This window comes from Salvelinus alpinus, chromosome 27 (genome assembly GCF_045679555.1).
Source record: "Salvelinus alpinus chromosome 27, SLU_Salpinus.1, whole genome shotgun sequence".
In the NCBI taxonomy this organism is placed as follows: domain Eukaryota; kingdom Metazoa; phylum Chordata; class Actinopteri; order Salmoniformes; family Salmonidae; genus Salvelinus; species Salvelinus alpinus.
In genome coordinates, this window is record NC_092112.1 from 22,275,718 (window position 1) to 22,299,848 (window position 24,131).

At 43.1% G+C, this 24,131-nt stretch overlaps 1 protein-coding gene across 1 annotated transcript; it reads left to right on the forward strand.

Annotated features, from left to right (window-relative positions):
• Positions 1–1,120: 1,120 nt before the first annotated feature.
• Positions 1,121–23,573, forward strand: LOC139555815 (5-hydroxytryptamine receptor 1E-like). The gene is made up of 2 exons (XM_071369211.1): positions 1,121–1,480; positions 22,226–23,573. The coding sequence occupies exon 2, from the start codon at positions 22,311–22,313 to the stop codon at positions 23,448–23,450; it is 1,140 nt and encodes a 379-aa protein (XP_071225312.1). The 5' UTR covers positions 1,121–1,480; positions 22,226–22,310; the 3' UTR covers positions 23,451–23,573.
• Positions 23,574–24,131: the final 558 nt, after the last annotated feature.

The window sequence follows — 24,131 nt, forward strand, 5'->3', positions numbered from 1 at the left end:
ACAGGACCCTGAACAGCTTCTACCCCCAAGCCATAAGACTGCTAAATAGTTAGTAAAATAGTTAACCAAAAAGCTACTATCTTCATTTAACTTTTTTGACTCATCACATATGCTGCTGCTACTGTTTATTAGCTGTCACTTTATTCCTAGTCATATGTACACATCTACCTCAATTACCTTGTACCCCTGCACATTGACTCAGTACTGGTACACCATGTATGTAGCCAAGTTATCATTACTCATTGTGTATTTATTATTGTGTGGTAGAGGAATTAAGGGAATTAAGGAGGAAGTATTCATTTAGAATTTTGAATCGATTGAGCAAGTATCTCTGACTGTGAAAAGGTTCCCGATAAAGGATATGCCATAAACCCTATGGTAAGAGCAGGTCCCCCCATCTCAGCCTTTCTGAGTCCACACACTGAACAGCTGTTAGTTTATATCATTATTCATATTCTAATGAGGTGCTTCAGGGGAGGGTGTGTGGCTCCAAAGTAGCAATTAGTTTTTATTATTATTATTATTAATTGCTTTATCGCTTACCCTGTCATGCCTGTGAAATATATATTTTTGGTTGTAAAAAATGACTGTGTGCATTTGTGTGTAAGTAACAAATTATTTACATCAGTCCCCCCCAGACTTCTATATTGATTGTGTGCCCTTATCAGATATCATAATTAATTTATATGCAACAATTTGATACTCATAGGCCTACACACAGAAACAGAATCAGTCACACAGAGCAACTTGGCCTATAGTCCATCTGATTAGTAGTAGGCCTATGATTTACATAGATCTTACTGATACTGCTATGTCAGATGTTCCAATCCTCACCAATAGGCTTACTGATGTTCTGGTGACCTTTAAAGGGGCCTTTGGTCCTTATCACCAGACCTCAACCCCTACAGTACTTTCCATAGGCTTATTCATTTGATCAGTGAAAACCTATTGAGTTGGAAACATTAGTAAAGTAGATGGACATCATGCAGTAAGTAGCCTTTTTTATCATATTATTGTTATGTTGCCTGGTGATGTGCAACTGCTTCCAGCAAAATGTGCCCCCTAGTGTTACAGTGGTTTTATTTCAGTGCGACTCACTGACAACCTTGATATTTGGAGGGAGACAAAAACCAAAGGCAACCAAGTGTCTGTAGAAACCGTCAGAATTACTTTAATGGGTTATCCCGATAAACTTGACAATTTTAGAACAATGACATCAGTGCACTTCTATGTCCAGGGCTAATGGCGCGGATTAATCCAAGGTTCTACCGAGCCTCAGTGGAAAGTCTTCGGTGGGCAATGTGAGGACACCTGATGAACGGTTCAGCGCGTGCACCTTAGCTGCGGGAAATTGCGCTCTACATTCCACCGCCTGAGGACAACCACAGAGAATAAAAAATATAGATGTTTTCGCTTTATCCATTTCCGTGAAAAATTGGAAATGATGACAGTCCAAAAGACTTTGGAAAAACAATCCACGGTAAGTGATGCGCTGCGCACAAAACGTACAAGCACTTCTTAATGAGGGATGCCTTTGTATTAGGCTGTCTTCTGATCAGTCACGGTTTTCTGCAGGTAAATATTGCCTTTTTGCTTATCCACTGCTCGATTACATTTAGAATAGCTGCGTCTTGATTTCTTTAAATTGTATTGAAATTATCAGTGGAAATGACTTGTCTATGATCCAAATAACAATTTTCACAAATAAGCCAAGCTATATTTTATTCATTCTTAAGATATGATATGGCTCACTGTTTTAGAATGAGATGTTATTGAACAGATATATGAATATGTCGCTCATTACCATATCTTATATATAATAAAAGGGATCAAGGGTGTATTTTTCCAGAAAAGCAAGCATCTAAGGTAAATGTGTTTAAATTGAATAATGCATGATTCCCTTTCATTGATGCATAGGCCTATTGCCAATCCCTTTGAAATGGTAGTCTATAGGCTGCCTGCAATTAAAAAATAAATACTTTCCTATTCAAATCAAATCAAATGTTATTTGTCACATGCCGGAATACAACAGATGTAGATCTTACAGTGAAATGCTTACTTATAAGCCCTTAACCAACAATCCTTTAAGAAGTTATAAGAAAAATACGTTTTGAGTAAAAAATAGATAAGTAAACATTTTTAAATTAAAGTAACAAATAATTAAACGGCAGTAGTAAAATTACAATAGAGAGGCTATACACAGAGGGTACCGATATGAGGTAATTGAGGTAATATGTACATGTAGGTAGAGTTAAAGTGACAATGCATAGATAATAAACAGAGAGTAGCAGCAGCGTAAAAGAGGGGTCTGGGTAGCCATTTCATTAGCTGTTCAGGAGTCTTATGGCTTGGGAGTAGAAGCTGTTAAGAAGCCTTTTGGACCTAGATTTGGTGCTCTGGTACCGCTTGCCGTGCGATAGCAGAGAGAACAGTCTATGACTAGGGTGGCTGGTGTCTTTGACAATTTTTAGGGCCTTTCTCTGACACCGCCTGGTATAGAGGTCCTGGATGGCAGGAAGCTTGGCCCCTGTGATGTACTGAGCCGTACAGACTACCCTCTGCAGTGCCTTGTGGTTGGAGGCCGAGCAGTTGCCATACCAGGCAGTGATGCAACCAGTCAGGATGCTCTCGATGGTGCAGCTGTAGAACCTTTTGAGGATCTGAAGACCCATGACAAATCTTTTCAGTCTCTGAGAGGGAGTAGGTTTTGTTGTGCCCTCTTCACGACTGTCTTGGTGTGCTTGGACCATATTCGTTTCTTGGTGATGTGGACACCAAGGAACTTGAAGCTCTCAACCTGCTCCACTACAGCCCCGTTGATGAGAATGGGGGCGTCCTCGGTGCTCCTTTTCCTGTAGTCCACAATCATCTCCTTTGTCTTGATCACGTTGAGGGAGAGGTTGTTGTCCTGGCACCACACTGCCAGGTATCTGACCTCCTCCCTATTGGCTGCCTTGTTGTTGTCGGTGATCAGGCCTACCACGTCGGAGTCTGAGCGTCGGAGCCAGTGTAGTACGATTCGATTTTGTCATCGGCAAACTTAATGATGGTGTTGGAGTCGTGCCTGGCCGTACAGTTGTGAGTGAACAGGGAGTACAGGAGGGGATTGAGCACGCACCCCTGAGGGGCCCCTGTGTTGAGGATCAGCGTGGCGGATGTGTTGTTGCCTACCCTTACCACCTGGGGGAGGCCAGTCAGTAAATCCAGGATCCAGTTGCGAAGGGAGGTGTTTAGTCTTAGGGTCCTAAGCTTAGTGATGAACTTTGAGCGCACTATGGTGTTGAATGCTAAGCTGTAGTCAATGAATAGCATTCTCACATACGTGTTCCTGTTGTCCAGGTGGGAATGGGCAGTGTGGAGTGCAATAGAGATTGCATCCTCTGTGGATGTTAGGGCGGTTTGCAAATTGGAGTGGGTCTAGGATTTCTGGGATAGTGGAGTTGATGTGAGCCATGACCAGCCTTTCAAAGCACTTCATGACTACAGACGTGAGTGCTACGGGTCGGTAGTTATTTAGGCAGGTTACCTTAGTGTTCTTGGGCACAGGGATTATGGTGGTCTGCTTGAAACATGCTGGTATTACAGACTCAGACAGGGAGAGGTTGAAAATGTCAGTGAAGACATTTGCCAGTTGGTCATTGCATGCTCGGAATACACGTCCTGGTAATTCATCTGGCCCTGCGGCCTTGTGAATGTTGACCTGTTTAAAGGTCCTACTCACATCGGCTGCGGAGAGCGTGATCACACAGTCGTCCGGTACAGCTGATGCTCTCATGCATGTTTCAGTGTTACTTGCCTCGAAGCAAGCATAGAAGTTAGTTAGCTCGTCTGGTAGGCTCGTGTCACTGGGCAGCTCTCGGCTGTGCTACCCTTGGTAGTCTGTAATTGTTTGCAAGCCCTGCCACATCCGACGAGCGTCGGAGCTGGTGTAGTACGATTCAATCTTAGTCCTGTATTGACACTTTGCCTGTTTGATGGTTCGTCAGAGGGCATAGCGGGATTTCTTATAAGCTTCCTGGTTTGAGTCCCGCTCCTTGAACGAGGCAGCTCTACCCTTTAACTCAGTGCGGATGTTGCCTGTAATCCATGGCTTCTGGTTGGGGTATGTACGTACAGTCACTGTGGGGATGACGTCACCGATGCACTTATTGATGAAGCCAGTGACTGATGTGTAGTACTCTTCAATGCCATCAGAAGAATCATGGAGCATATTCATGGAGCATATTCCAGTCCGTGCTAGCAAAACAGAGCTTCCTTATTGAATCTTATGTGACCTTATGATATATTCTGATAATTCAATAGAAATCAACTGATTCAACCATATGTTTAACATAAAATCTCCATCACATACTTTGTCAATGAGAGTTCATGAATAAAATGTCAATTTTGAACATTAAGAGCTTCCTGCAATTGGACCTCCAATCTGGAAAAGTGAGTGTGGAAAGTAAATGGAATTGCAATGTGGTGTATTTGGGACTTACACAGTGGGGAGTTGTACAGAGACCGTGCCACCAATGGACTGCTGCATAGTTTTCTGAAGTTCGGAGTGCATAATGGAGATTATGGAGTATGTGCACATACAGTCGTGGCCAAAAGTTTTGAGAATGACACAAATATTAATTTTCACAAAGTCTGCTGCCTCAGTGTCTTTAGATATTTTTGTCAGATGTTACTATGGAATACTGAAGTATAATTACAAGCATTTCATAAGTGTCAAAGGGTTTTATTGACAATTACATGAAGTTGATGCAAAGAGTCAATATTTGCAGTGTTGACCCTTATTTTTCAAGACCTCTGCAATCCGCCCTGGCATGCTGTCAATTAACTTCTGGGCCACATCCTGACTGATGGCAGCCCATTCTTGCATAATCAATGCTTGGAGTTTGTCAGAATTTGTGGGTTTTTGTTTTTTCACCCGCCTCTTGAGGATTGACCACAAGTTCTCAATGGGATTAAGGTCTGGGGAGTTTCCTGGCCATGGACCCAAAATATCTATATTTTGTTCCCCGAGCCACTTAGTTATCACTTTTGCCTTATGGCAAGGTGCTCCATCATGCTGGAAAAGGCATTGTTCATCACCAAACTGTTCCTGGATGGTTGGGAGAAGTTGCTCTCAGAGGAAGTGTTGGTACCATTCTTTATTCATGGCTGTGTTCTTAGGCAAAATTGTGAGTGAGCCCACTCCCTTGGCTGAGAAGCAACCCCACACATGAATGGTCTCAGGATACTTTACTGTTGGCATGACACAGGACTGATGGTAGCGCTCACCTTGTCTTCTCCGGACAAGCTTTTTTCCGGATGCCCCAAACAATCGGAAAGGGGGTTCATCAGAGAAAATGACTTTACCCCAGTCCTCAGCAGTCCAATACCTGTACCTTTTGCAGAATATCAGTCTGTCCCTGATGTTTTTCCTGGAGAGAAGTGGCTTCTTTGCTGCCCTTCTTGACAGCAGGCCATCCTCCAATAGTCTTCGCCTCACTGTGCGTGCAGATGCACTCACACCTGCCTGCTGCCATTCCTGAGCAAGCTCTGTACTGGTGGTGCCCCGATCCCGCAGCTTAATCAACTTTAGGAGACGGTCCTGGCGCTTGCTGGACTTTCTTGGGCGCCCTGAAGCCTTCTTCACAACAATTGAACCGCTCTCCTTGAAGTTCTTGATGATCCGATAAATGGTTGATTTAGGTGCAATCTTACTGGCAGCAATATCCTTGCCTGTGAACCCCTTTTTGTGCAAAGCAATGATGACGGCACGTGTTTCCTTGCAGGTAACCATGGTTGACAGAGGAAGAACAATGATTCCAAGCACCACCCTCCTTTTGAAGCTTCCAGTCTGTTATTCAAACTCAATCAGCATGACAGAGTGATCTCCAGCCTTGTCCTCGTCAACACTCACACCTTGGTTAACGAGAGAATCACTTACATGATGTCAGCTGGTCCTTTTGTGGCAGGGCTGAAATGCAGTGGAAATGTTTTTTGTGGGATTCAGTTGATTTGCATGGCAAAGAGAGACTTTGCAATTAATTGCAATTCATCTGATCACTCTTCATAACATTCTGGAGTATATGCAAATTGCCATCATACAAACTGAGGCAGCAGACTTTGTGAAAATGTATATTTGTGTCATTCTCAAAACATTTGGCCACGACTGTAGTCTACTAGTATCTGTGAACCCAAAGCTAGGAGTGAGGTTGGGGTGGGGCTGGTAGCCTATAACCTCTTCTCTCCTTCTTTGGAGATCAGTCACCATCAAGTGTGTTTGCACTCCTGTTCTGTTAATGATCTAAACAAAGGCTGCATGTGACAGGAAAGAGAACACAAGTGTGAAGATCTTAGAATAGGCATATGGCTCTGGCCCCAAGAATTCAACTTTGCTAACACTAGCGGGACCAGGAAATTTCCACTGGGATAGCTAATAAAATTGTGGTACTAATAAAATATTTTGTTGGGGGTGCTAGACCTATTCTTGAGGGGGCTTCAGCCTAGTCAAACCCCCCTCACAAACCACCAATGTTTACTAGATTAACACAGATGAACTCTGAGATGAGTGCATCCTGGCACTGGAACAGCATAATCTCTTTCCATAAATCATCCTACCTTGTTCTTAGCCTCACATGAATGATAGGGAAGCTTCTCACACAAATCACATAATGTTGTATTTAATGTCCGGATGATCGGGATCAGCATTAGTCGCACCTAGGTCTCACATGCCTCTTTGCAATGTCCGACAGCTGTACTCTGTTGAGCTACTGTACAGTATGAATTCATCCAAAATGGCACCCTATACCTTACATAGTGCACTACTTTTGACCAGGGCCCATTTGGTTCAGGTCAAATGTAGTGCACTATATAGTTAATAGGGTGCCATTTGGGACACAGATTATATCCCCAGCCTATCTGAGTGTGTGTGTGTGTGTGTGTGTGTGTGTGTGTGTGTGTGTGTGTGTGTGTGTGTGTGTGTGTGTGTGTGTGTGTGTGTGTGTGTGTGTGTGTGTGTGTGTGTGTGTGTGTGTGTGTGTGTGTGTGTGTGTGTGTGTTAGCACCTACCAGCTAGCACACCTGTAATGTGTACTTATCCCTCTCCAGGAGTAATGAAACAGCTCACAAGGCCCAGCTAATGACATTAAAGAATGGAGGCAGATGTTTGTTATTATAGCTGTGTGACAATTGGCACTCTATCCCCTGTATAGTGCAGTGCGTTTGACCAGGGCTCTAGGGGTCTGGTCAAACGTAGTGCACAGTGTAGGGAATAGGGTACCATTTGGTAAACAGCCTCTCTTTCCTGCTGTCCTAAACCCTTGCTTATCTGTTGTTCTATACATCTGGCTGGTGGTGAGACTTCACGCTCCTAAAATATAATAACATTTGATCATAATGGGAAGTCAGCCACACAGCAGCACTAAGACATTACCCCTGATCTGTCCTTGTTATTGTCTCGTTCTCTGTCGACCTAAAAAATGCACAGGATAAGAATTACAGACTTGAATACATAATCAAGCTCTGTTTCTTTGTGTGGATGTCAATAGTTTAATTGGATTTGCTGTGATACAGGAACCTTGCTGTGTACGCCCTTTGTGTTTCTCCAGCTCTTGACAGCACTTGAATTGTTTCCTTTGCAAGTTACCCTTTCCACTCTGGCTTCAATTAATTACTGTTACTTTCTCTCAAGACTACACCTGAAGAATCCCAAACAATAGAGACCACCCTTGAGATCACCCTGGCCTGTGGTCGTCAGAGACGATAAAGGAGAGTGGCAGAGTGAGGTTTTAGTGAGTAAACACAGAGCTTGAGTTTATGTGGTGGTTGAGAATGACGACCGACAGAATGCAAGGCCATGAGTCGTTTGTCTGGACTGCTGTAATAAAGGGTGCCTTGGGAGGGATAAAAGTAGGAGACTATTGATTTTCGCCTGAGGGCTCAACCGAGCTGCTATAGTGGTCTTCCTCAGGTAGTACTAGGAATGAGGCACAACATCAGTAACTTATTTAGATTGAACAAAGTGTGGGCACACAGTGACAGACAAAGCCTCGACTTTCAAACAAACTTTGGTCTCAGGCAACAGATATTTTAACAAAAATTAACATATACCTTTTTTCAACAACAAGTTTACTGTTGAGTCAAACAATGTCCAACACGCTGTCCTAGAAAAAAGGCTTCCAAAAGTGTTCTTCAGCTGTCACAATAGGAGAACCCTTTTTGGTTCCAGGTAAAAACCCTTTTGGGATCCAGGTAGAAACCTCTCAGGAAAGGGTTCTACATGGAACCAAAAAGGTTCTACCTTGAAGCAAAAAGGGTTCTTCAAAGGGTTCTCCTATGGGGACAACCGAAGAACCCTTTTAGGATCTAGAGTGTTCTAAGAGTGTACTAAATGGCTCAGAATTTGAAAAAGAGAAGTGAGACAAGTGGAATCAATTAGGATCCTCTCAGATTCAGCGTTAAATATCGCACTACTTTCACCTCTATCCACACTCATAACAGTTGATGATTGAGGCTATTTATCTTCAGCTGTCTGGCAGAATCTCAAATATTAAAAGGTCTAATCACTGCACTAGCAGAAAGATTAAATATGACTTGGGCCCTAAGCCATTCCAATCCTTAATGACTAAATTGTATCTCTGTTATGATTCACAGCAAAGGCTATGGAGTTGGCAAATGTTGCAGGCGTAATAAATTATGAGAACATGACATCTTAACACGAAATGATATTATAAAAACATTTATCAAATTAAACAGTTATACTGTTTTCATAGACAGACTATTTTGAAGGGAGATAGACCATGTATTATCTAGCACCTTGTTTGAATTGGACATTCTCAGTGCATTTAAATGAAGAGATATGATGTGCATCCCAAAAGGCACCCTATTACCTACATAGTGCACTGCTTTTGACCGGAACCCTATGGTCCGTGGTCAAAAGTAGTGCACTACAGTAAGGAATAGTGTGCCATTTGGGATGCAGCCAGAAAGTTATTTCGAGAAATATTCATTCTCTCCCCGGGAGGGACATTATTCCTTTAACAGACATTGGAGGCAATTAATAAAAAGTATAATCTCACAAACATTGTTCATCACAACTTTGGCAGTGGATTTATATGGTGACATTACTGCCTGGCGTTTGGAAGACAAGCGAAACAGGAGTTTATACCAAAGCATTCAAAAGATTGTTATCTGGCTGGGTTTAAAGCTAATCAGAGTCATGGCAGTGCCAGATGGGATTTGAGGACCTTGCACAGCACCCTTTCGTGGTAGACGGTTGTCTGTCCACTCCTCCATCACAGCAAGATTTACATCACAACTTTCACAGTGCAGTTAGATGGTGACATTAACAATGTTTTAAACATAAACGTTTAAATCAAACCATTCTGAGGATTGTAATCTGGCAGAGGTGTGTTTAAAGCTGAGCAGAGACATGGCACTGTGGACTTTTAGGAGGACAGCATGTGATACTGTTTGCCACATCTTTGACAGTGCGTTCATATGGTGACATTACTACCTGATGTTCTGATGACAAGCGAAACCGTTATGATCAAAAACAGAAGTTAAAACCAAAGCATTTGAAGATTGTGATCTTGGATATGTTTAAAGTAGAAAAATGGCATTGGCATCATAGTGGTTTCAGGACCTTTGACAGAACCCCATATACCCTTCCTGGTGAACAGTTGTCTGTCGTCTCAATCACACCAAGAATTGCATCCTGAAAGCAGCTGTCAGTCAATGTCTATGTGACAGATTGGGTGATTGTGGGGGCAGAGGCCCCTGCCTTGGAACATCCTTCAATGTCCTTCTCCTTCCTACACAGTAATATATTGTTGCTGATGTTCCATCGTGAAGGGTCACAGCTGGTTGTTATTCTACCTAGCTGTTCTTACTACATTGAGAACATTATGTTTCAGTTCACCGTCTCATGGTTCAGGGGTGAGTAATAGGCCAAGTGTTTATGTCAGACAAGGTGAAAAATGGTGCTCAAGGCGGTCACATTTGATTTATTGCTTCTCTGGATGGGTACATAAGTTGCTTTTATACTGGACAGGAATTGTGTTCTTGACCAATAGAGGTGTCAACCCTCCTTACACAGCCTGTCTTGCAGAAACATGAAGGGTCCCAAAGGGAATATACCCTATTCTACCTCCACCAGTTTGGCCCATAATGTATGAGCTCTCCTGCATACAGCATCTCTCTGGGCTCTATTTTAACACACACAATGCAACAATGTGCAATCTTAGCGCTGGCGGTAGTGTTATAGGTTCATGAGTTTGTCAGAAATATTTTTTCTATTTTCACAACGGGAATTATGGGTGCAGTAGCTGGCGGTGGCGCGAATGAGCCAGGTTTTCAATCAAAATGTGCTCTATGGCTAAATACAGTATGTGGTTGCTTTTATGCATTGCGTTGTCATCAAATCCAATTCGAATGTTAGTCTGTTCTAGCTTAGTTAGTTAAATAGCCTGCCCCATATTTACTAAATATGTTGAACATGTTTGCAGTCCACATTGTTCTAATTGCATTGCTTCAATATGTACATTTATTTGTATTGTTAACATCATGGAACCATCTTACAGATCCTATTTGCACTTCTCCTGAAATAGCAGATGAAATTGCATTGCATTCGAGCCATGTACGTTCTCACCATAAACCCATGGAAGGTGAATCATTCTAATAAGTTTGTTTTTTAATCAAATTAAACGAAAGACAATCAATCTGATTTTCAAACCAACAACAATATTTCTAAATAGGATCAGGTCAGAAGCATGATATCATGAATCGCTTCTCTCATTCCATGGCAGTGTGTGCACAGAACACGTAGACCTAAATGTCTTCATGCAAAACATTTGCAGGTCTATACAAAATACTAGGCTCCTGTCTATTGTATCGTTGCCTATGTACAAGGCAGATTGATGTGGTATTATAGGAGGACTGAATAGTTTGGAGGAGCCTGTCTTTGGTAATCGGACGAGGGGCGCTCTTTTGAAAATGGGGATGGATACCCTACTTGAACAAGCAAAATGCAGCTATGTGAATGAAAAAGCATGAGGGCAAAAACCTCCAGAATATTTCAGAGTACTCTCAGTAGACCATTTAAAACATATGTGCATATGCGAAGCTGCTAAACCGGCCTGGATTAAGAGGGTAGGCTATACTTTGTTTTTAATCAAATTAAACTAAATGGGGTGAAACCAATCGTATGTTTCTCAATACGAGATTCATCGGCACAAAAGGCACATCCCTCATTCCATGGGCACTGTGCGTCATGGCTGGATAGGCTGCGCTTCCGCTCTCACAATCCATGGCATTATCAACTGTGTTACCGTTAAGACTTGCTTTTTGTGATTCTTAAAACTTCCCATTAGCACTGCATGAAATTGTCACTTTTGCACTCCTGTTTAAGGACACACCTCAGATAGTGCCTTTCCTCCTACCTCAGTGCAAGCTAGCTGATATTAGACAGGTATATTTCCGAATCTGGCGTTAGGGCTTGAAAATGCCATTGACCCAGTTTGTACATGACAAAATTGCAAACGAACATGCGTTTGACACTTGCGCCTCCTTAGCGCCAGCCGAAAATAAAGCCCTCTACCTGTCATGAACAGTTGTTCCCTCTTTATGATCCATCATACTCAGATCCTCTTCCTGTGTCTGAAATGTCACCCTAATCCCTATGTAGTGCTCTGGTCAAAGGTGTGCACTGCATAGGGATTAGGGTACCATTTGGGATGCACAATGTGTCTAAGCTCACTAATAGGAAGAATGCATTCCAGAGCAGGATGCTAGTGGAGGTGCCAATAATATGCCTGGATGTCATAACATATCTAATTGGATATGAATTGGAAATGGAGATGCATTGACCTTTCCCCTGACCTATCATAGTTATCTTTCCATTTATATTTCCCCTCGTCTCTTTACTCCAGGCTCTTTTCTTCAGATAACACATACGCCATCAATTTTGCATTCATTTCCCCCTATCTCTAGCAATGGGCTTATCAAAGAGGTCATTAACAGGTTTGAATAATATAATCAGACCATTTTTGGCTATGATGGGTTTCCAGTGTGTGTTGATGATGGATTGTTCCCCCACAACTTGTGATACAGGCAGTTTTATGATAATGCAAGATCACCATTGCAATCTCCACTCCTGAAAAGCCATCCATTTCTCTGGTGAGATGATGGCTGAGTAACAGCATCGTTTGCCGACTTCCTGAGTGTGACTTGCCTGGCTCCCTACAAAATCAAGCCCAGTCAGCATAGTCAGTGAATGATTTAGATGTCATCTTTCAGTCTTCTACCTGAAATGTACCAAAGCTGTAAAAGCCAGTTGGTTATGTCCCAAATGGCACCCTATACCTTATAATGTGCACTACTTTTGACCAGGGCCCATGTAGTGCACTAAATCGGGAATAGGGTGCCATTGGGTCACAGAAGTGTGTTTTATCATGGCTCTGAATTTCCCTACTATAAATTATTGTATGTTACACAGCACAGTTCTGAGTTCTGACTCTGTGTTTGTAGAACAGTATTAAAGGGGAAATCTACAGTTGCTCTAACCATTTTTTGTACTTATAAATTAATAATATGTAGGGGAGAGTGGGGTACGTTGAGGGATTTTTTACATTCAGCATCACTCTGTCAAGAGGAAGTATAGTATTCTTTCTATCAAAGATATCTACATATTTTCAGGATGTTGTGTATCCCTGAAAAAAATCTGAATTAATGTAAACATTTGTTTTAAAAACATATCTTGTCCAAACAAAGTGGTCTCTTGACAGTTTACCCCAGGTATTGGGTAAGTTGAGCCACGGGACAGGGTAAGTTAAGCCGGCCTACACATTTCTGTACTGAATGAAATATTACCACTACCTTTTTAAAACCATGTCTATCTTTATTTCCCAAACACAATTCAACACAATCACTTTTTGTCTTTTAATAATTTTAAGCATCTTTTAATTAACACAGGCTTAACACCTAACAAACACACACTTTTAAAATAGGCCCTTGTTACCTCATATCCCAGCTATAATGCCTTGCATTATGCCTAGAAAGAAAACACTTAAATTTGCTCAACTTGCCATTGGCTCAACCATTGGCTCAACTTACCCCAAGGCCATTGGCTCAACTTACCCCAAGGCAAGCATTTTGACTATATTAACACACACAGCTACAAGGATGCACTTTCATGCCAGATCAAGGACCTGAAACTTACAGAGACCCCAACTGATGTATAGAACAATCTTAAAATGAATTGCCTTGGTTTAGATACAAGCATCATGAATCCTCTAACACAAAAAATGAATTTGACTTGATGAAAATCTGTTTTTTTAGACCTTACTTGCTTACCACTTAATTAATTATTCATCAGTCTACTGTTTTGTATCACACATTACCAGGGTAACATTCACAACAACCCTTTATAATGCCAAGTTCTGTAGAGAACATTGATGCTTGAAGAATATAATTTATAAATGCCTCAAGAGGTTAAAACCTCTATGGGATCGGTGTCCCCCCCATGGGACGGTTAAGCTAACGCAGGCTAATGTGATGAGCATGAGGTTGTAAGTAACATGAACATTTCCCAGGACAGAGACATATTTGATATGGGCAGAAAGCTTAAATTATTGTTAATCTAACTGCACTGTCCAATTTACAGTAGCTATTACAGTGAAATAATACCATGCCATTGTTTGAGGAGAGTGCACAGTTATGAACTTGAAAATGTATTAATAAACCAATTAGGCACATTTGGGCAGTCTTGATACAACATTTTGAACAGAAATTAAATAGTTCATTGAATCAGTATAAAACTTTGCACATACACTGCTGCCATCTAGTGGCCAAAATCTAAATTGCGCTAACCTGGAATAGTACATTATGGCCTTTCTCTTGTATTACAAAGACACATGTTTTTTTCTTTGTATTATCTTTTACCAGATCTAATGTGTTATATTCTTCTACACTAATTTAACATTTCTACAAACTTCAAGGTGTTTCCTTTCAAATGGTATCAAGAATATGCATTTCCTTGCTTCAGGTCCTGAGCTACAGGCAGTTAGATTTGGGTCATTTTAGGTCCTTTAAAAAAAATAGGATCCGATCCTTAATCAATAAGCCTTGACTCAATTCATATGAATATTCATCTTTAATCTTAGTATGTAGACAACAACCAGCAACCACTTCCTCAAAATACTTTTCATGTTTCTTGAGAATGAATAATTGCATATTGGCTCAATAAAGATATCACTCAGACTCATTGAACATTACACTCCTTTACTCTGTGTGTAGTTGTGTGTAGTGTGTATTAATCATTCTTTAGGCAGGGAATAGTCATTGAGACAGTTATGATATAATGCCATTTGAACACCTGTTGCTTAACTATACTCTACCTCACTGGGAAATGAACACATCTCAAACACTCCCATCACATTGTATTACATAGAATCAGTCAGTGGCTTTGAGATTGTCACACACTAAATAATATTTTTTTCCTTTTGGAGTATTGCCCTCTCTGATTCGAGCAACGATGCTGCAAGGCTGTCATTAATAACCTTTTACTGCAGTGGGCTAAATCAGGGTCACACAGAGTGTTGCTTGGTACTCTTAAACAACTGTACTTTGAAAGTATACACCTCACACACATGGTTATGGGCTTAAAAAAGGAGGCACTTGTACCATGCCAGATACAGACTTGAAATGTATTCCATTTTGAGTTTGCATCCCAATATTACACTTTATATACATCACAGAAGACTGAAATATAACAAAACCCACAAGGCTGTCATTAAATTAGAATTAGAATGGGAATTAAAGAAGCATTTAGTCGTCCTTCTGAAGAATAACAAGTCCCTCTCAAATGTAATGCACAAACTCTGTTTTAGAGACTGAAATAACTCTGCCTTGGACTCGGATGCCCCATTAGTTTCCACTGGGAAGGAAGTAAAAAAAAAAAAACTCCAAAGCCACAAATCTCTTCCGCATGCCATATGCTAACCCATGTCCATGACCTGCCTACTAGCCTAAAACAGAATCTGGGCCAACCCATTACTGAGGTCAGCTTCAGCATCACATACCCGATGTAATGCTGTTGTTGATCTTTCAAGAAATGGGCACAAATCCCGCAATTTGGCAGTTTCAGATGAAGTGACAGACAGAGTAGGCCTATGATGCATTGGGGCATATTCCTAATTTGCTATTACTTTTTTATGTAGTCAGAGTCAAGAATCATAGGGAATAAATATGCCATCGTTGTCATCTATTTGTCATCACATTTTAATCACAAACTGATACATTACTGTAGTGTAATAATACTGACAGTAGCGTATAAATTGGACCACATAAATCATTTAAAGCACCTTTTGAGAGCAACTAATCAGCCTAATAAAGATTGCTATTTTTCACGAGAGCTGTGCAAAAGTAATTGCTGTAATACAGCCAAGTCTTGAAAAGCCTGTGAGCTAAATTAATAATTCAACAGGACACTGTATTGTATCACACATGACCATGGTAACATTCACAACAACACTTTATAATGCCAACTGCCGTGGAGAACATGAACACCTTCTATTTCTCATTGAAAGCAGAAATCAGCAGTTTAAACAATAACAAAGGGTTTTCCCTGCCCCTGTTTCTGTAAAAAGCTGAGGAATGGAGCTGGAGAAATGTAACCACTTTCAAATTCATAGATAGAGCTATGGATACAAGGATTGAGCATTCATGATATCAACATTATAGTTTTAACCATAGTATATAGTGTTTGTTTACATTTACTTTGTTTACAAACATTGGAGTTAAACAAGCATATATTTTTAGGTTCTGATGGGTTATGACAGTTGAACTAAGTAACAAACAGTAGCACTGAACCAAGTTCTATCTAAAATACTTTAACAAAATATCAGCAACAAAGGAATGTCATCAGAGCCATGGATAAAATCTAAATGCGCTAGCTCTTGGCTCTCCTCTACCATAAATGCTGTGACAGTGGTGTGCTGACCCTATTCCTCAGTGAAAATTGCCTTTCAGATGCCAGACTGAGTGGTTACATGAAGGGAGCTCTCGTCGGCTCTGAGGGGTAGGCACTAGGATGCATTGCACACACAGCTCTGTATTCTCTCAGAGAGTGCTGGAGAGGTGAAGCCAGTGATGAGGGGAAAGCTTCTTTGAAAGGCATAGTCCCAGTCGGTATTAGATAGAAAGTCGCGGCCCCGCCCGCCTTTGGGGAAAACAACATGTGGTTACCTAGGTTACCCCATTGGCTCACAGCAAAAACCTGACCTTTTTTCAAACCTACATTTTCTTGTTGTCTTTGTTTATTTGGATCCCCATTAGCTTTTGCAGAGGCAGTAGCTACTATTTTTGGGGTCCACAAAAAACACAAAACATGACAAGTAACAAAACACTGGTACACTGATAGACAAGCACAGTCACAAAAAATGTTAATACAACGATATACAACTGAAACAAATGATGTGTGTGTGTGTGTGTGTGTGTGTGTGTGTGTGTGTGTGTGTGTGTGTGTGTGTGTGTGTGTGTGTGTGTGTGTGTGTGTGTGTGTGTCCTCATAGTCCCCGCTGTTCAATGAGATGATGTTTAATCTTTTTTGAAGGTAATTTTGCTGTTTGCTTGAGTAATTGGCGATGGAAGGGAGTTCCGTGTGATCATGGCTCTATATAATACTGTGTGCTGCCGTGAACTGTGAAGAAACCTCTGGTGACATTTCTCGTGGGGTATGGGTGTCTGAGCTGAATGTTATTTTATTATGCAGACAATCTGTAAATTTCATTACAGTAATACTTCTCGTAAAAACTAGAAGAGAAGCAGTTAATCTCTTGTCAACCCGCAACCAGGAAAGACTGGCATGCATGTTGTTGATGTTAGTTCTTTATGTGCAGTTAAGGACAAGGCGTGCTGCTCTGTTTTGAGCTAGCTGCAGTTTTGCTAGGTATTTCTTTGCTGCACATGACCATACTACCGGACAGTAATCAAAATGGGACAAACCAGAGCCTGAACAACTTTTACAGTTGATTTGTGTGTCAAATTTTTTGTCTGCTTGTTTTATTCAAATACAAAACAACATTTAGGAAAAGTACAACATGTCTAAAGATTACTTTTCAACATTGCCTGCAACCGAGTTCTCATTACTTAGAAAGAAGTAACATTGTACGGCTTCCCTCGTGCCCCTTTTGATGACGGTGCAAGCAGCCACGTGAGTGCTAGCTAGCTAGCTACCGACCAGCTAGCCAAGACCAACAACACAATCAAACTATACAGCTACAAGTAGTCAGTGGAGTTACAAACAGACTACAGTATACTAAACAAGTTAAATATATTACCTGTGATTAAATGTTTTCCCACACACATAGCTACGTGTAGCCTACTGTCACAGAGCCTGGAGTGGTGGGTGCGGAGTCAAGCGCAGAGAGCAGAGGATAATGGGGGAAACCGGACTTTATTGCGGCATCCAACACTATCGCCCAAAACAACAGGCGAATTTCAAAAAATGTCCAACCCAACACAGGGCACAAACAGAGAGGAACACCACATGCAACAACCTCGACTAACAGACAACACGCCCGCACAAAAACAGACGGGCCTAACAGGCTTAAATAGTCCTGAATCAAAACTAAACAAGAGACAGGTGCAACCAATAAGACATAACAAACAGAAAAGGAAAAGGGGATCAGTGGCAGTTAGTAGACCGGCGACGACGACCAGGAAGGAAATGGCTTGTTTGGAGAACACACATTTCTCAGCCTTGACGTACAGGTCATGCTCCAGCAGTCGCCCAAGTACCTTACGCACCAGAGACACATGCGCGGCACGTGTGGCAGAATAGATCAGTATAACATCGATATACACCACCACACCCTGCCCGTGCAGGTCTCTGAGAATCTCGTCCAAGAAAGATTGAAAAACGGCTGGAGCATTCTTCAACCCATACGGCATGACGAGGTACTCATAATGGCCAGATGTGGTACTAAACTCGGTCTTCCACTCATCTCCCTCCCGGATACGCACCAAATTATACGCACTCCTAAGGTCCAGTTTTGTGAAAAAACGCGCCCCGTGAAATGATTCCACCGCCGTGGCGATGAGAGGTAGCGGGTAACTAAACCCCACTGTGATGGAATTTAGACCTCTATAATCAATGCATGGACGCAGACCTCCCTCCTTTTTCTTCACAAAAAAGAAACTTGAGGAGACGGGTGACGTGGAGGGCCGAATGTACCCCTGTCCCAGAGATTCAGTGACATATGTCTCCATAGCCACTGTCTCCTCCTGGGACAAAGGGAACACGTGACTCCTGGGAAGTGCAGCGTTTACCAGGAGGTTTATCGCGCAATCCCCTCGTTGATGAGGTGGTAATTGGGTCGCCTTCTTTTTACAGAAAGCGATAGCCAAATCGGCATATTCAGAGGAAATGCACACAGTGGAAACCTGGTCTGGACTCTCCACCGTCGTCGCACCGATGGAAACTCCTCTGCACCTACCTGAACACTCCTCTGACCACCCTCGGAGAGCTCCCTGTTTCCATGAAAGCTCAGGATTGTGATTAGCCAGCCAGGGAATCCCCAGCACCACTGGAAACGCAGGTGAATCAATTAAAAGAGACTAATCCGCTCCTCATGATCCCCCTGCGTTACCATGTCCAGTGGAACCGTGGCCTCCCTGACCAGCCCTGACACTAATGGTTGGCTATCTAAGGAGTGCACGGGGAAGGGTTGGTCTAGCGGCACCAGTGGAATCCCTAGCCTTAACGCGAGTCCACGATCCATAAAGTTCCCAGCTGCGCCTGAATCGACTAGCGCCTTACGCTGGAGAGAGGGAGAAAACTCAGAGAAAGAAATGAGTAAGAACATGTGACCAACAGGGAGCTCTGGGTGAGTCTGGTGCAGACTCACCTGGGGTGAACGAGGAGTGCTCTGCCTGCCCTCACGACTCCCAGACAAGCTCCCCCAGCACCGATCGGCAGTGTGTCCTCTCCGACCACACCTGGTGCAGGAGGAGCCTCCTCCTCCGGTCCCCCTCGATGCGCCCCCCCCCCCTAACTCCATAGGGATTGGAGCGGGAGGGCCAGGAGGTGGAACTAACAGGGCCCGTTCTGGACGCCCGCAGGCAGCCAGCAGGTTGTCCAGTCGGATCGACATGTCAATGAGTTCGTCGAGGGAGAGGGTGGGGTCCCGACAAGCTAGCTCACTGCGGACGTCCTCCCGGAGGCTACAACGATAGTGGTCCATCAGGGCCCTGTCATTCCACCCCGCTCCAGCGGCCAAGGTCCGGAACTCCAGCGCAAATCCTGCGCACTCCTCGTCACCTGTCGCAGCCGTTCACAGCCGTAAACTCGGGGTAGTAGTCCCTCGCCGAGTCTGGGCCATTCCACACTGCGTTGGCCCACTCCAGTGCTCGACCCGTCAGACAGGAGACGAGGATGCTCACGCTCTCCTCCCCTGAGGGAGTCGGACGAACGGTAGCCAGGTACAGCTCAAGCTGTAGTAAGAACCCCTGGCACCCAGCCGCCGTTCCATCGTACTCCCTGGGGAGCACCAGACGCGGAGCACTGGATCCGGATGCCGTAGGAGGGGTAGGTGGTGCTGGCGGAGGAGGAGCTGGGGGTGAGGTAGGGAGGCCACTCCTCTCCCATCGGTCCATTCTCTCCATCATTTGGTCCATTGCTGACCCGATTCGGTGGAGAATGGCCGTATGATGGAGGACTCGCTCCTCCATGGATGGGAGAGGGGGTGCAGCTGCGCCTGCTGACTCCATAGTGATGGGTGCGGGCTTCTGTCACAGAGCCTGGAGTGGTGGGTGCGGAGTCAAGCGCAGAGAGCAGAGGATAATGGGGGAAACCGGACTTTATTGCGGCATCCAACACTAACGCCCAAAACAACAGGCGAATATCAAAAAATGTCCAACCCAACACAGGGCACAAACAGACAGGAACACCACATGCAACAACCTCGACTAACAGAAAACAAGCTCGCACAAAAACAGGCGGGCCTAACAGGCTTAAATAGTCCTGAATCAAAACTAAACAAGAGACTGGTGCAACCAATAAGACATAACAAACAGAAAAGGAAAAGGGGATCGGTGGCAGCTAGTAGACCGGCGACGACGACCGCCGAGCGAACAGGCAGGGGAGCCACCTTCGGTGGGAGTCGTGACACCTACTTGGACACCAGGGTCCCCACATTTACCACGCCGAGTAACCTGGAGCCATAGGGCTCTTCTCGCAGGGGCTCTTCTCCCATAGGGCTCTTTCCCTACGTGGGAGCATTGCAAACTGTAGGTTGGGATTTATGACCAGGTTACATGTAAATTAAACAACACAGCAGCTTTTTGGCATGTTTTGTTTATTTCTGTATAAGTAAACAACGACGACGAAGTTGTCTCTTTTACAATGGTGGTCAATGGGAAAAATATTTGTTTTCCCCAATTTGTGGGCGTGGTCGAGGGGAGAATTCTTTGAAAAGAAACTGGTTTCAAGCCTCTGGACACCTCCAGTGTTGACTAAATTGTCTGAAACCATTGCTTCAGGCTGAGTAATACAGAGGTAGACATATCTTACTGGTAATTTAGATTACATTTTTGAAATAGGTGTAGTCCATTAATTCTTAACAGCTTCTACCCCCAAGCCATAAGACTCCTGAACAGCTAGTCAAATGGCTACCCTGGCTGCTCCCCCCCCCCCCCTTTACCCTGCTGCTAGTCTCTGTTTAGTATCTATGCATAGTCAGTTTAACTCTACCTACATGTACATATTACCTCAATTACCTTGACTAACCTGTGCCCCCGCTGGTATTTTACTGCTGATCTTTAATTCTTTTTTTATTTTTTTTATTTTATTAAAACGGCATTGTTGGTTAAGGGTTTGTAAGTAATAAGGGTTTGTAAGTAAGGTCTACACCTGTTGTATTCGGCGCATGTGACAAATAAAATAAAATGTTTATCTCTTTATCATTACATTTTGGTAGCTTTAAAAAACTCCACTGAAATACAACTATGGAGAAAAATGAATCTTTCTCATTTACCAGGAATGTTTTTGTGTGACATTTAGATTGACCTCTAAAATTTGATAATCTTGAATGAGTTGTATTATAAATTCCAACACTTTTTTTCTCAGCTATCCTTGCTGTGTTTTCCTGTACTCTCACCAAGTAGATGGTTTTAGTAATTTCATTCTGCTTTATTGACTAATGCAAATCATTACCAGCCTGGGCACCCTGGCATGGACCATCTGTCAGTAATTTTATTGACTCAAGCGAGGCCTGTGCTAAGAGGTGCACTAGGGACAGTAGTGAACCATCTCAATGCTGACAGCTGACATTGAAATGTTCTATCTACCGAGTCTAGCTAAATGAATTTGCCTCCTCAAGCAGTGTCCTTCAGCAGTCTCTCAAGCCTGCATGCAGATATAAAGGCTTATATTTCTGCCTTTCAGAGTGGACGAGAGACATTGTATGAGATAAATAAACCTTTTTACATCATTAGGCCTCATTTACACTTGCCGCATGCTACGTTCACTCACCCTGATGAAGTTTGATTTAGACTGAATCCTTGGTCAAAATGATCTATTAAATTGTTGGGAGCATCAAGATCACCAGTATGCTGGAGTTGTTATTTTTATTATATTCACTCACTGTTCTGTATATTTTCCTCGGTATTCTCTTCCAGAGTGTTTTAACAGTTTCCCCCTTATTGGTACAGTAATATATCTTTATATGTGTTTAATTGTAGACAAAACTAAAAATATATCAGTGACAATTATCAGTGTGTCCTCCACTTTAGGACTTTAGGACCCCTGTGTTAAGTAGCTTTTCATCTCCCAAATAACATTGGATTATAAAGTCTCCACTATAAATCCAAATCCCTCACCTTTCAGAAGCTCAATTACTGCCATGGGCTGCACTATTTTAGCTTTATTGTCTATCTTTCTTCTATTGTATAACAACCTCCAATTGTCAAGGGTAGCTCTGTTGATTAAAAGGCAGGTGAAAAATACAAAGACTAATTTAAAGTTTGCTAGAGCAAAGAAACACTGTGCCCTCCAGTGTTAAGTGCTTATTACACAAGAGATATGACATAAAATTACATCTAGTGTACTTGTTTGAATTCTAATGAAAGTATCCTACTGAAAACAAGTTTTCACCAAGGTCACTGTGACAGTCGTGTGTAAATGTTCTATTATGAAATATTAATCTTTATGCACCTTCTAATGTACCGTATATGTCTGTTTTGTGTGTTACAGTGTGACCACTGACCTATAGTGTGGATCCTATTACTGGGACAGAGTGTGCCCATCAGTGGGGGAGAACTGGCCCTGTCTGGGGAAGATGGAGAGGGACCTTGTGGACAGCTCCACAGGGCCCAATATCACCAACAGCACAGGAGCTCCAGACAGCGCTCTCCCTGTGGTGGTGTTCACAGACAGGATGGTGGTGCTGGTGGTTATCCTGGCGCTACTCACCCTCCTCACTGTGCTCGCCAACAGTGCTGTCATCACAGCCATCTGCACCACCAAGAAGCTCCACCTTCCCGCTAACTACCTCATCTGCTCCCTGGCGTTCACCGACTTCCTGGTAGCTATCCTGGTCATGCCAATCAGCATCCTATACATTGCCACAGAGTACTGGTCGTTGGGCCAGGTGGTGTGTGAGGCCTGGCTGAGTGTGGACATGACCTGCTGCACATGCTCAATCCTGCACCTGTGTGTCATAGCGCTGGACCGCTACTGGGCTATCACCAAGGCCATCGAGTACGCCCGTAAGAGGTCGGCCCGCCGGGCAGCTGTCATGGTGGGCATCATCTGGGTCATCTCAGTCTTCATATCCATTCCACCCCTCTTCTGGAGACACAGGCCCGGTAGCCACGGCCCAAAACAGTGCATCATAGAGCATGACCACGTGGGCTACACTATTTACTCCACCTTCGGGGCCTTTTACATCCCCATGACCCTTATTCTCATCTTGTACTATAGGATTTACAATGCTGCTAAGACGCTCTATCAGAAACGGGGCTCATCGCGGCACTTGAGCAGCCGAAGCCAGACGAAGACTGATAGCCAGAACTCTCTGAACCACTGCCGTATGGCACACACCTTCTGCGTATCGGACCTATCCACCTCAGACCCCACTCTAGAGTTTGACAGGCTCAATGCCACCATCCGTATCCCCTCATTTGAGACAGATATGGACGGGTCAGATGAGAGGAGCCAGATCTGTACCTCCAGGGAGAGGAAGGCAGCACGTATCCTGGGCCTCATCCTCGGGGCTTTTATCCTCTGCTGGCTGCCTTTCTTTCTGAAGGAGCTCCTTGTGGGCCTACAGGTCATAACTGCCTCACCCCAGGTGTCAGACTTCCTAACCTGGCTGGGCTACATCAACTCACTTATTAATCCTCTACTTTACACCAGCTTCAATGAGGATTTTAAGTTGGCCTTTAAGAAACTGCTCAGACGAAAGGAGCATGCATAGATTTGCAGGCCCAGGTTGAACGTACAGAATAGTCCCATCAGGGAAAGTATGAAGGAAAGTTACATGCAGTGTGTCCATTGGCTATGTGATGTTATGCTTTTCAAAATAAACATTTTTTTTTTTTTTAAGTAATGCTTCTTGCTCTTTGCGTAAACACAAACTTTGACCATGAATAATCATGGCTTATAAATGCACATGCATACACAAAGACACATTTTTTTTATGGCTTTGTGAATTAAATACATTTTTACCAATGTGGGGTTTAAGTAAATATTCAATGTTTTTGTCTCAATTGGTTTTACTACACCAGGCACACCTGCAAAATAGAGTTCTAAATCACATTCCATTTGCTCCGTTACAGACATTATTATGAGGCGTCCTCCCCCTCACTGATTTCACTGTAGGTATCTATCCCTCCATACTAGGCTGAAATACACGGTATGTGAGTAACCAAAGACCTGGATGAGAAACTGACTTCTGCACCCATACATTTTTTAAAGGGCCTGGTGAGACTGATAGATGATTACCTTACCTGATTGTGATGACGAATACAATCACTAAAATGGCGTTTTGAACTGATAACCTAATGTTCATTATTTATTGGCCTCTTGATGTCTTCAAGTGTAGTTGATTTATAATAGTTAAGTGCCTGCACGCAACAACAAAAAACATACGCGCAGC

What these genes read in the sequence shown, in the direction of transcription:
- LOC139555815 (XM_071369211.1), top strand. Translation starts at nt 22,311, where the DNA reads ATGGAGAGGGACCTTGTGGACAGCTCCACAGGGCCCAATATCACCAAC.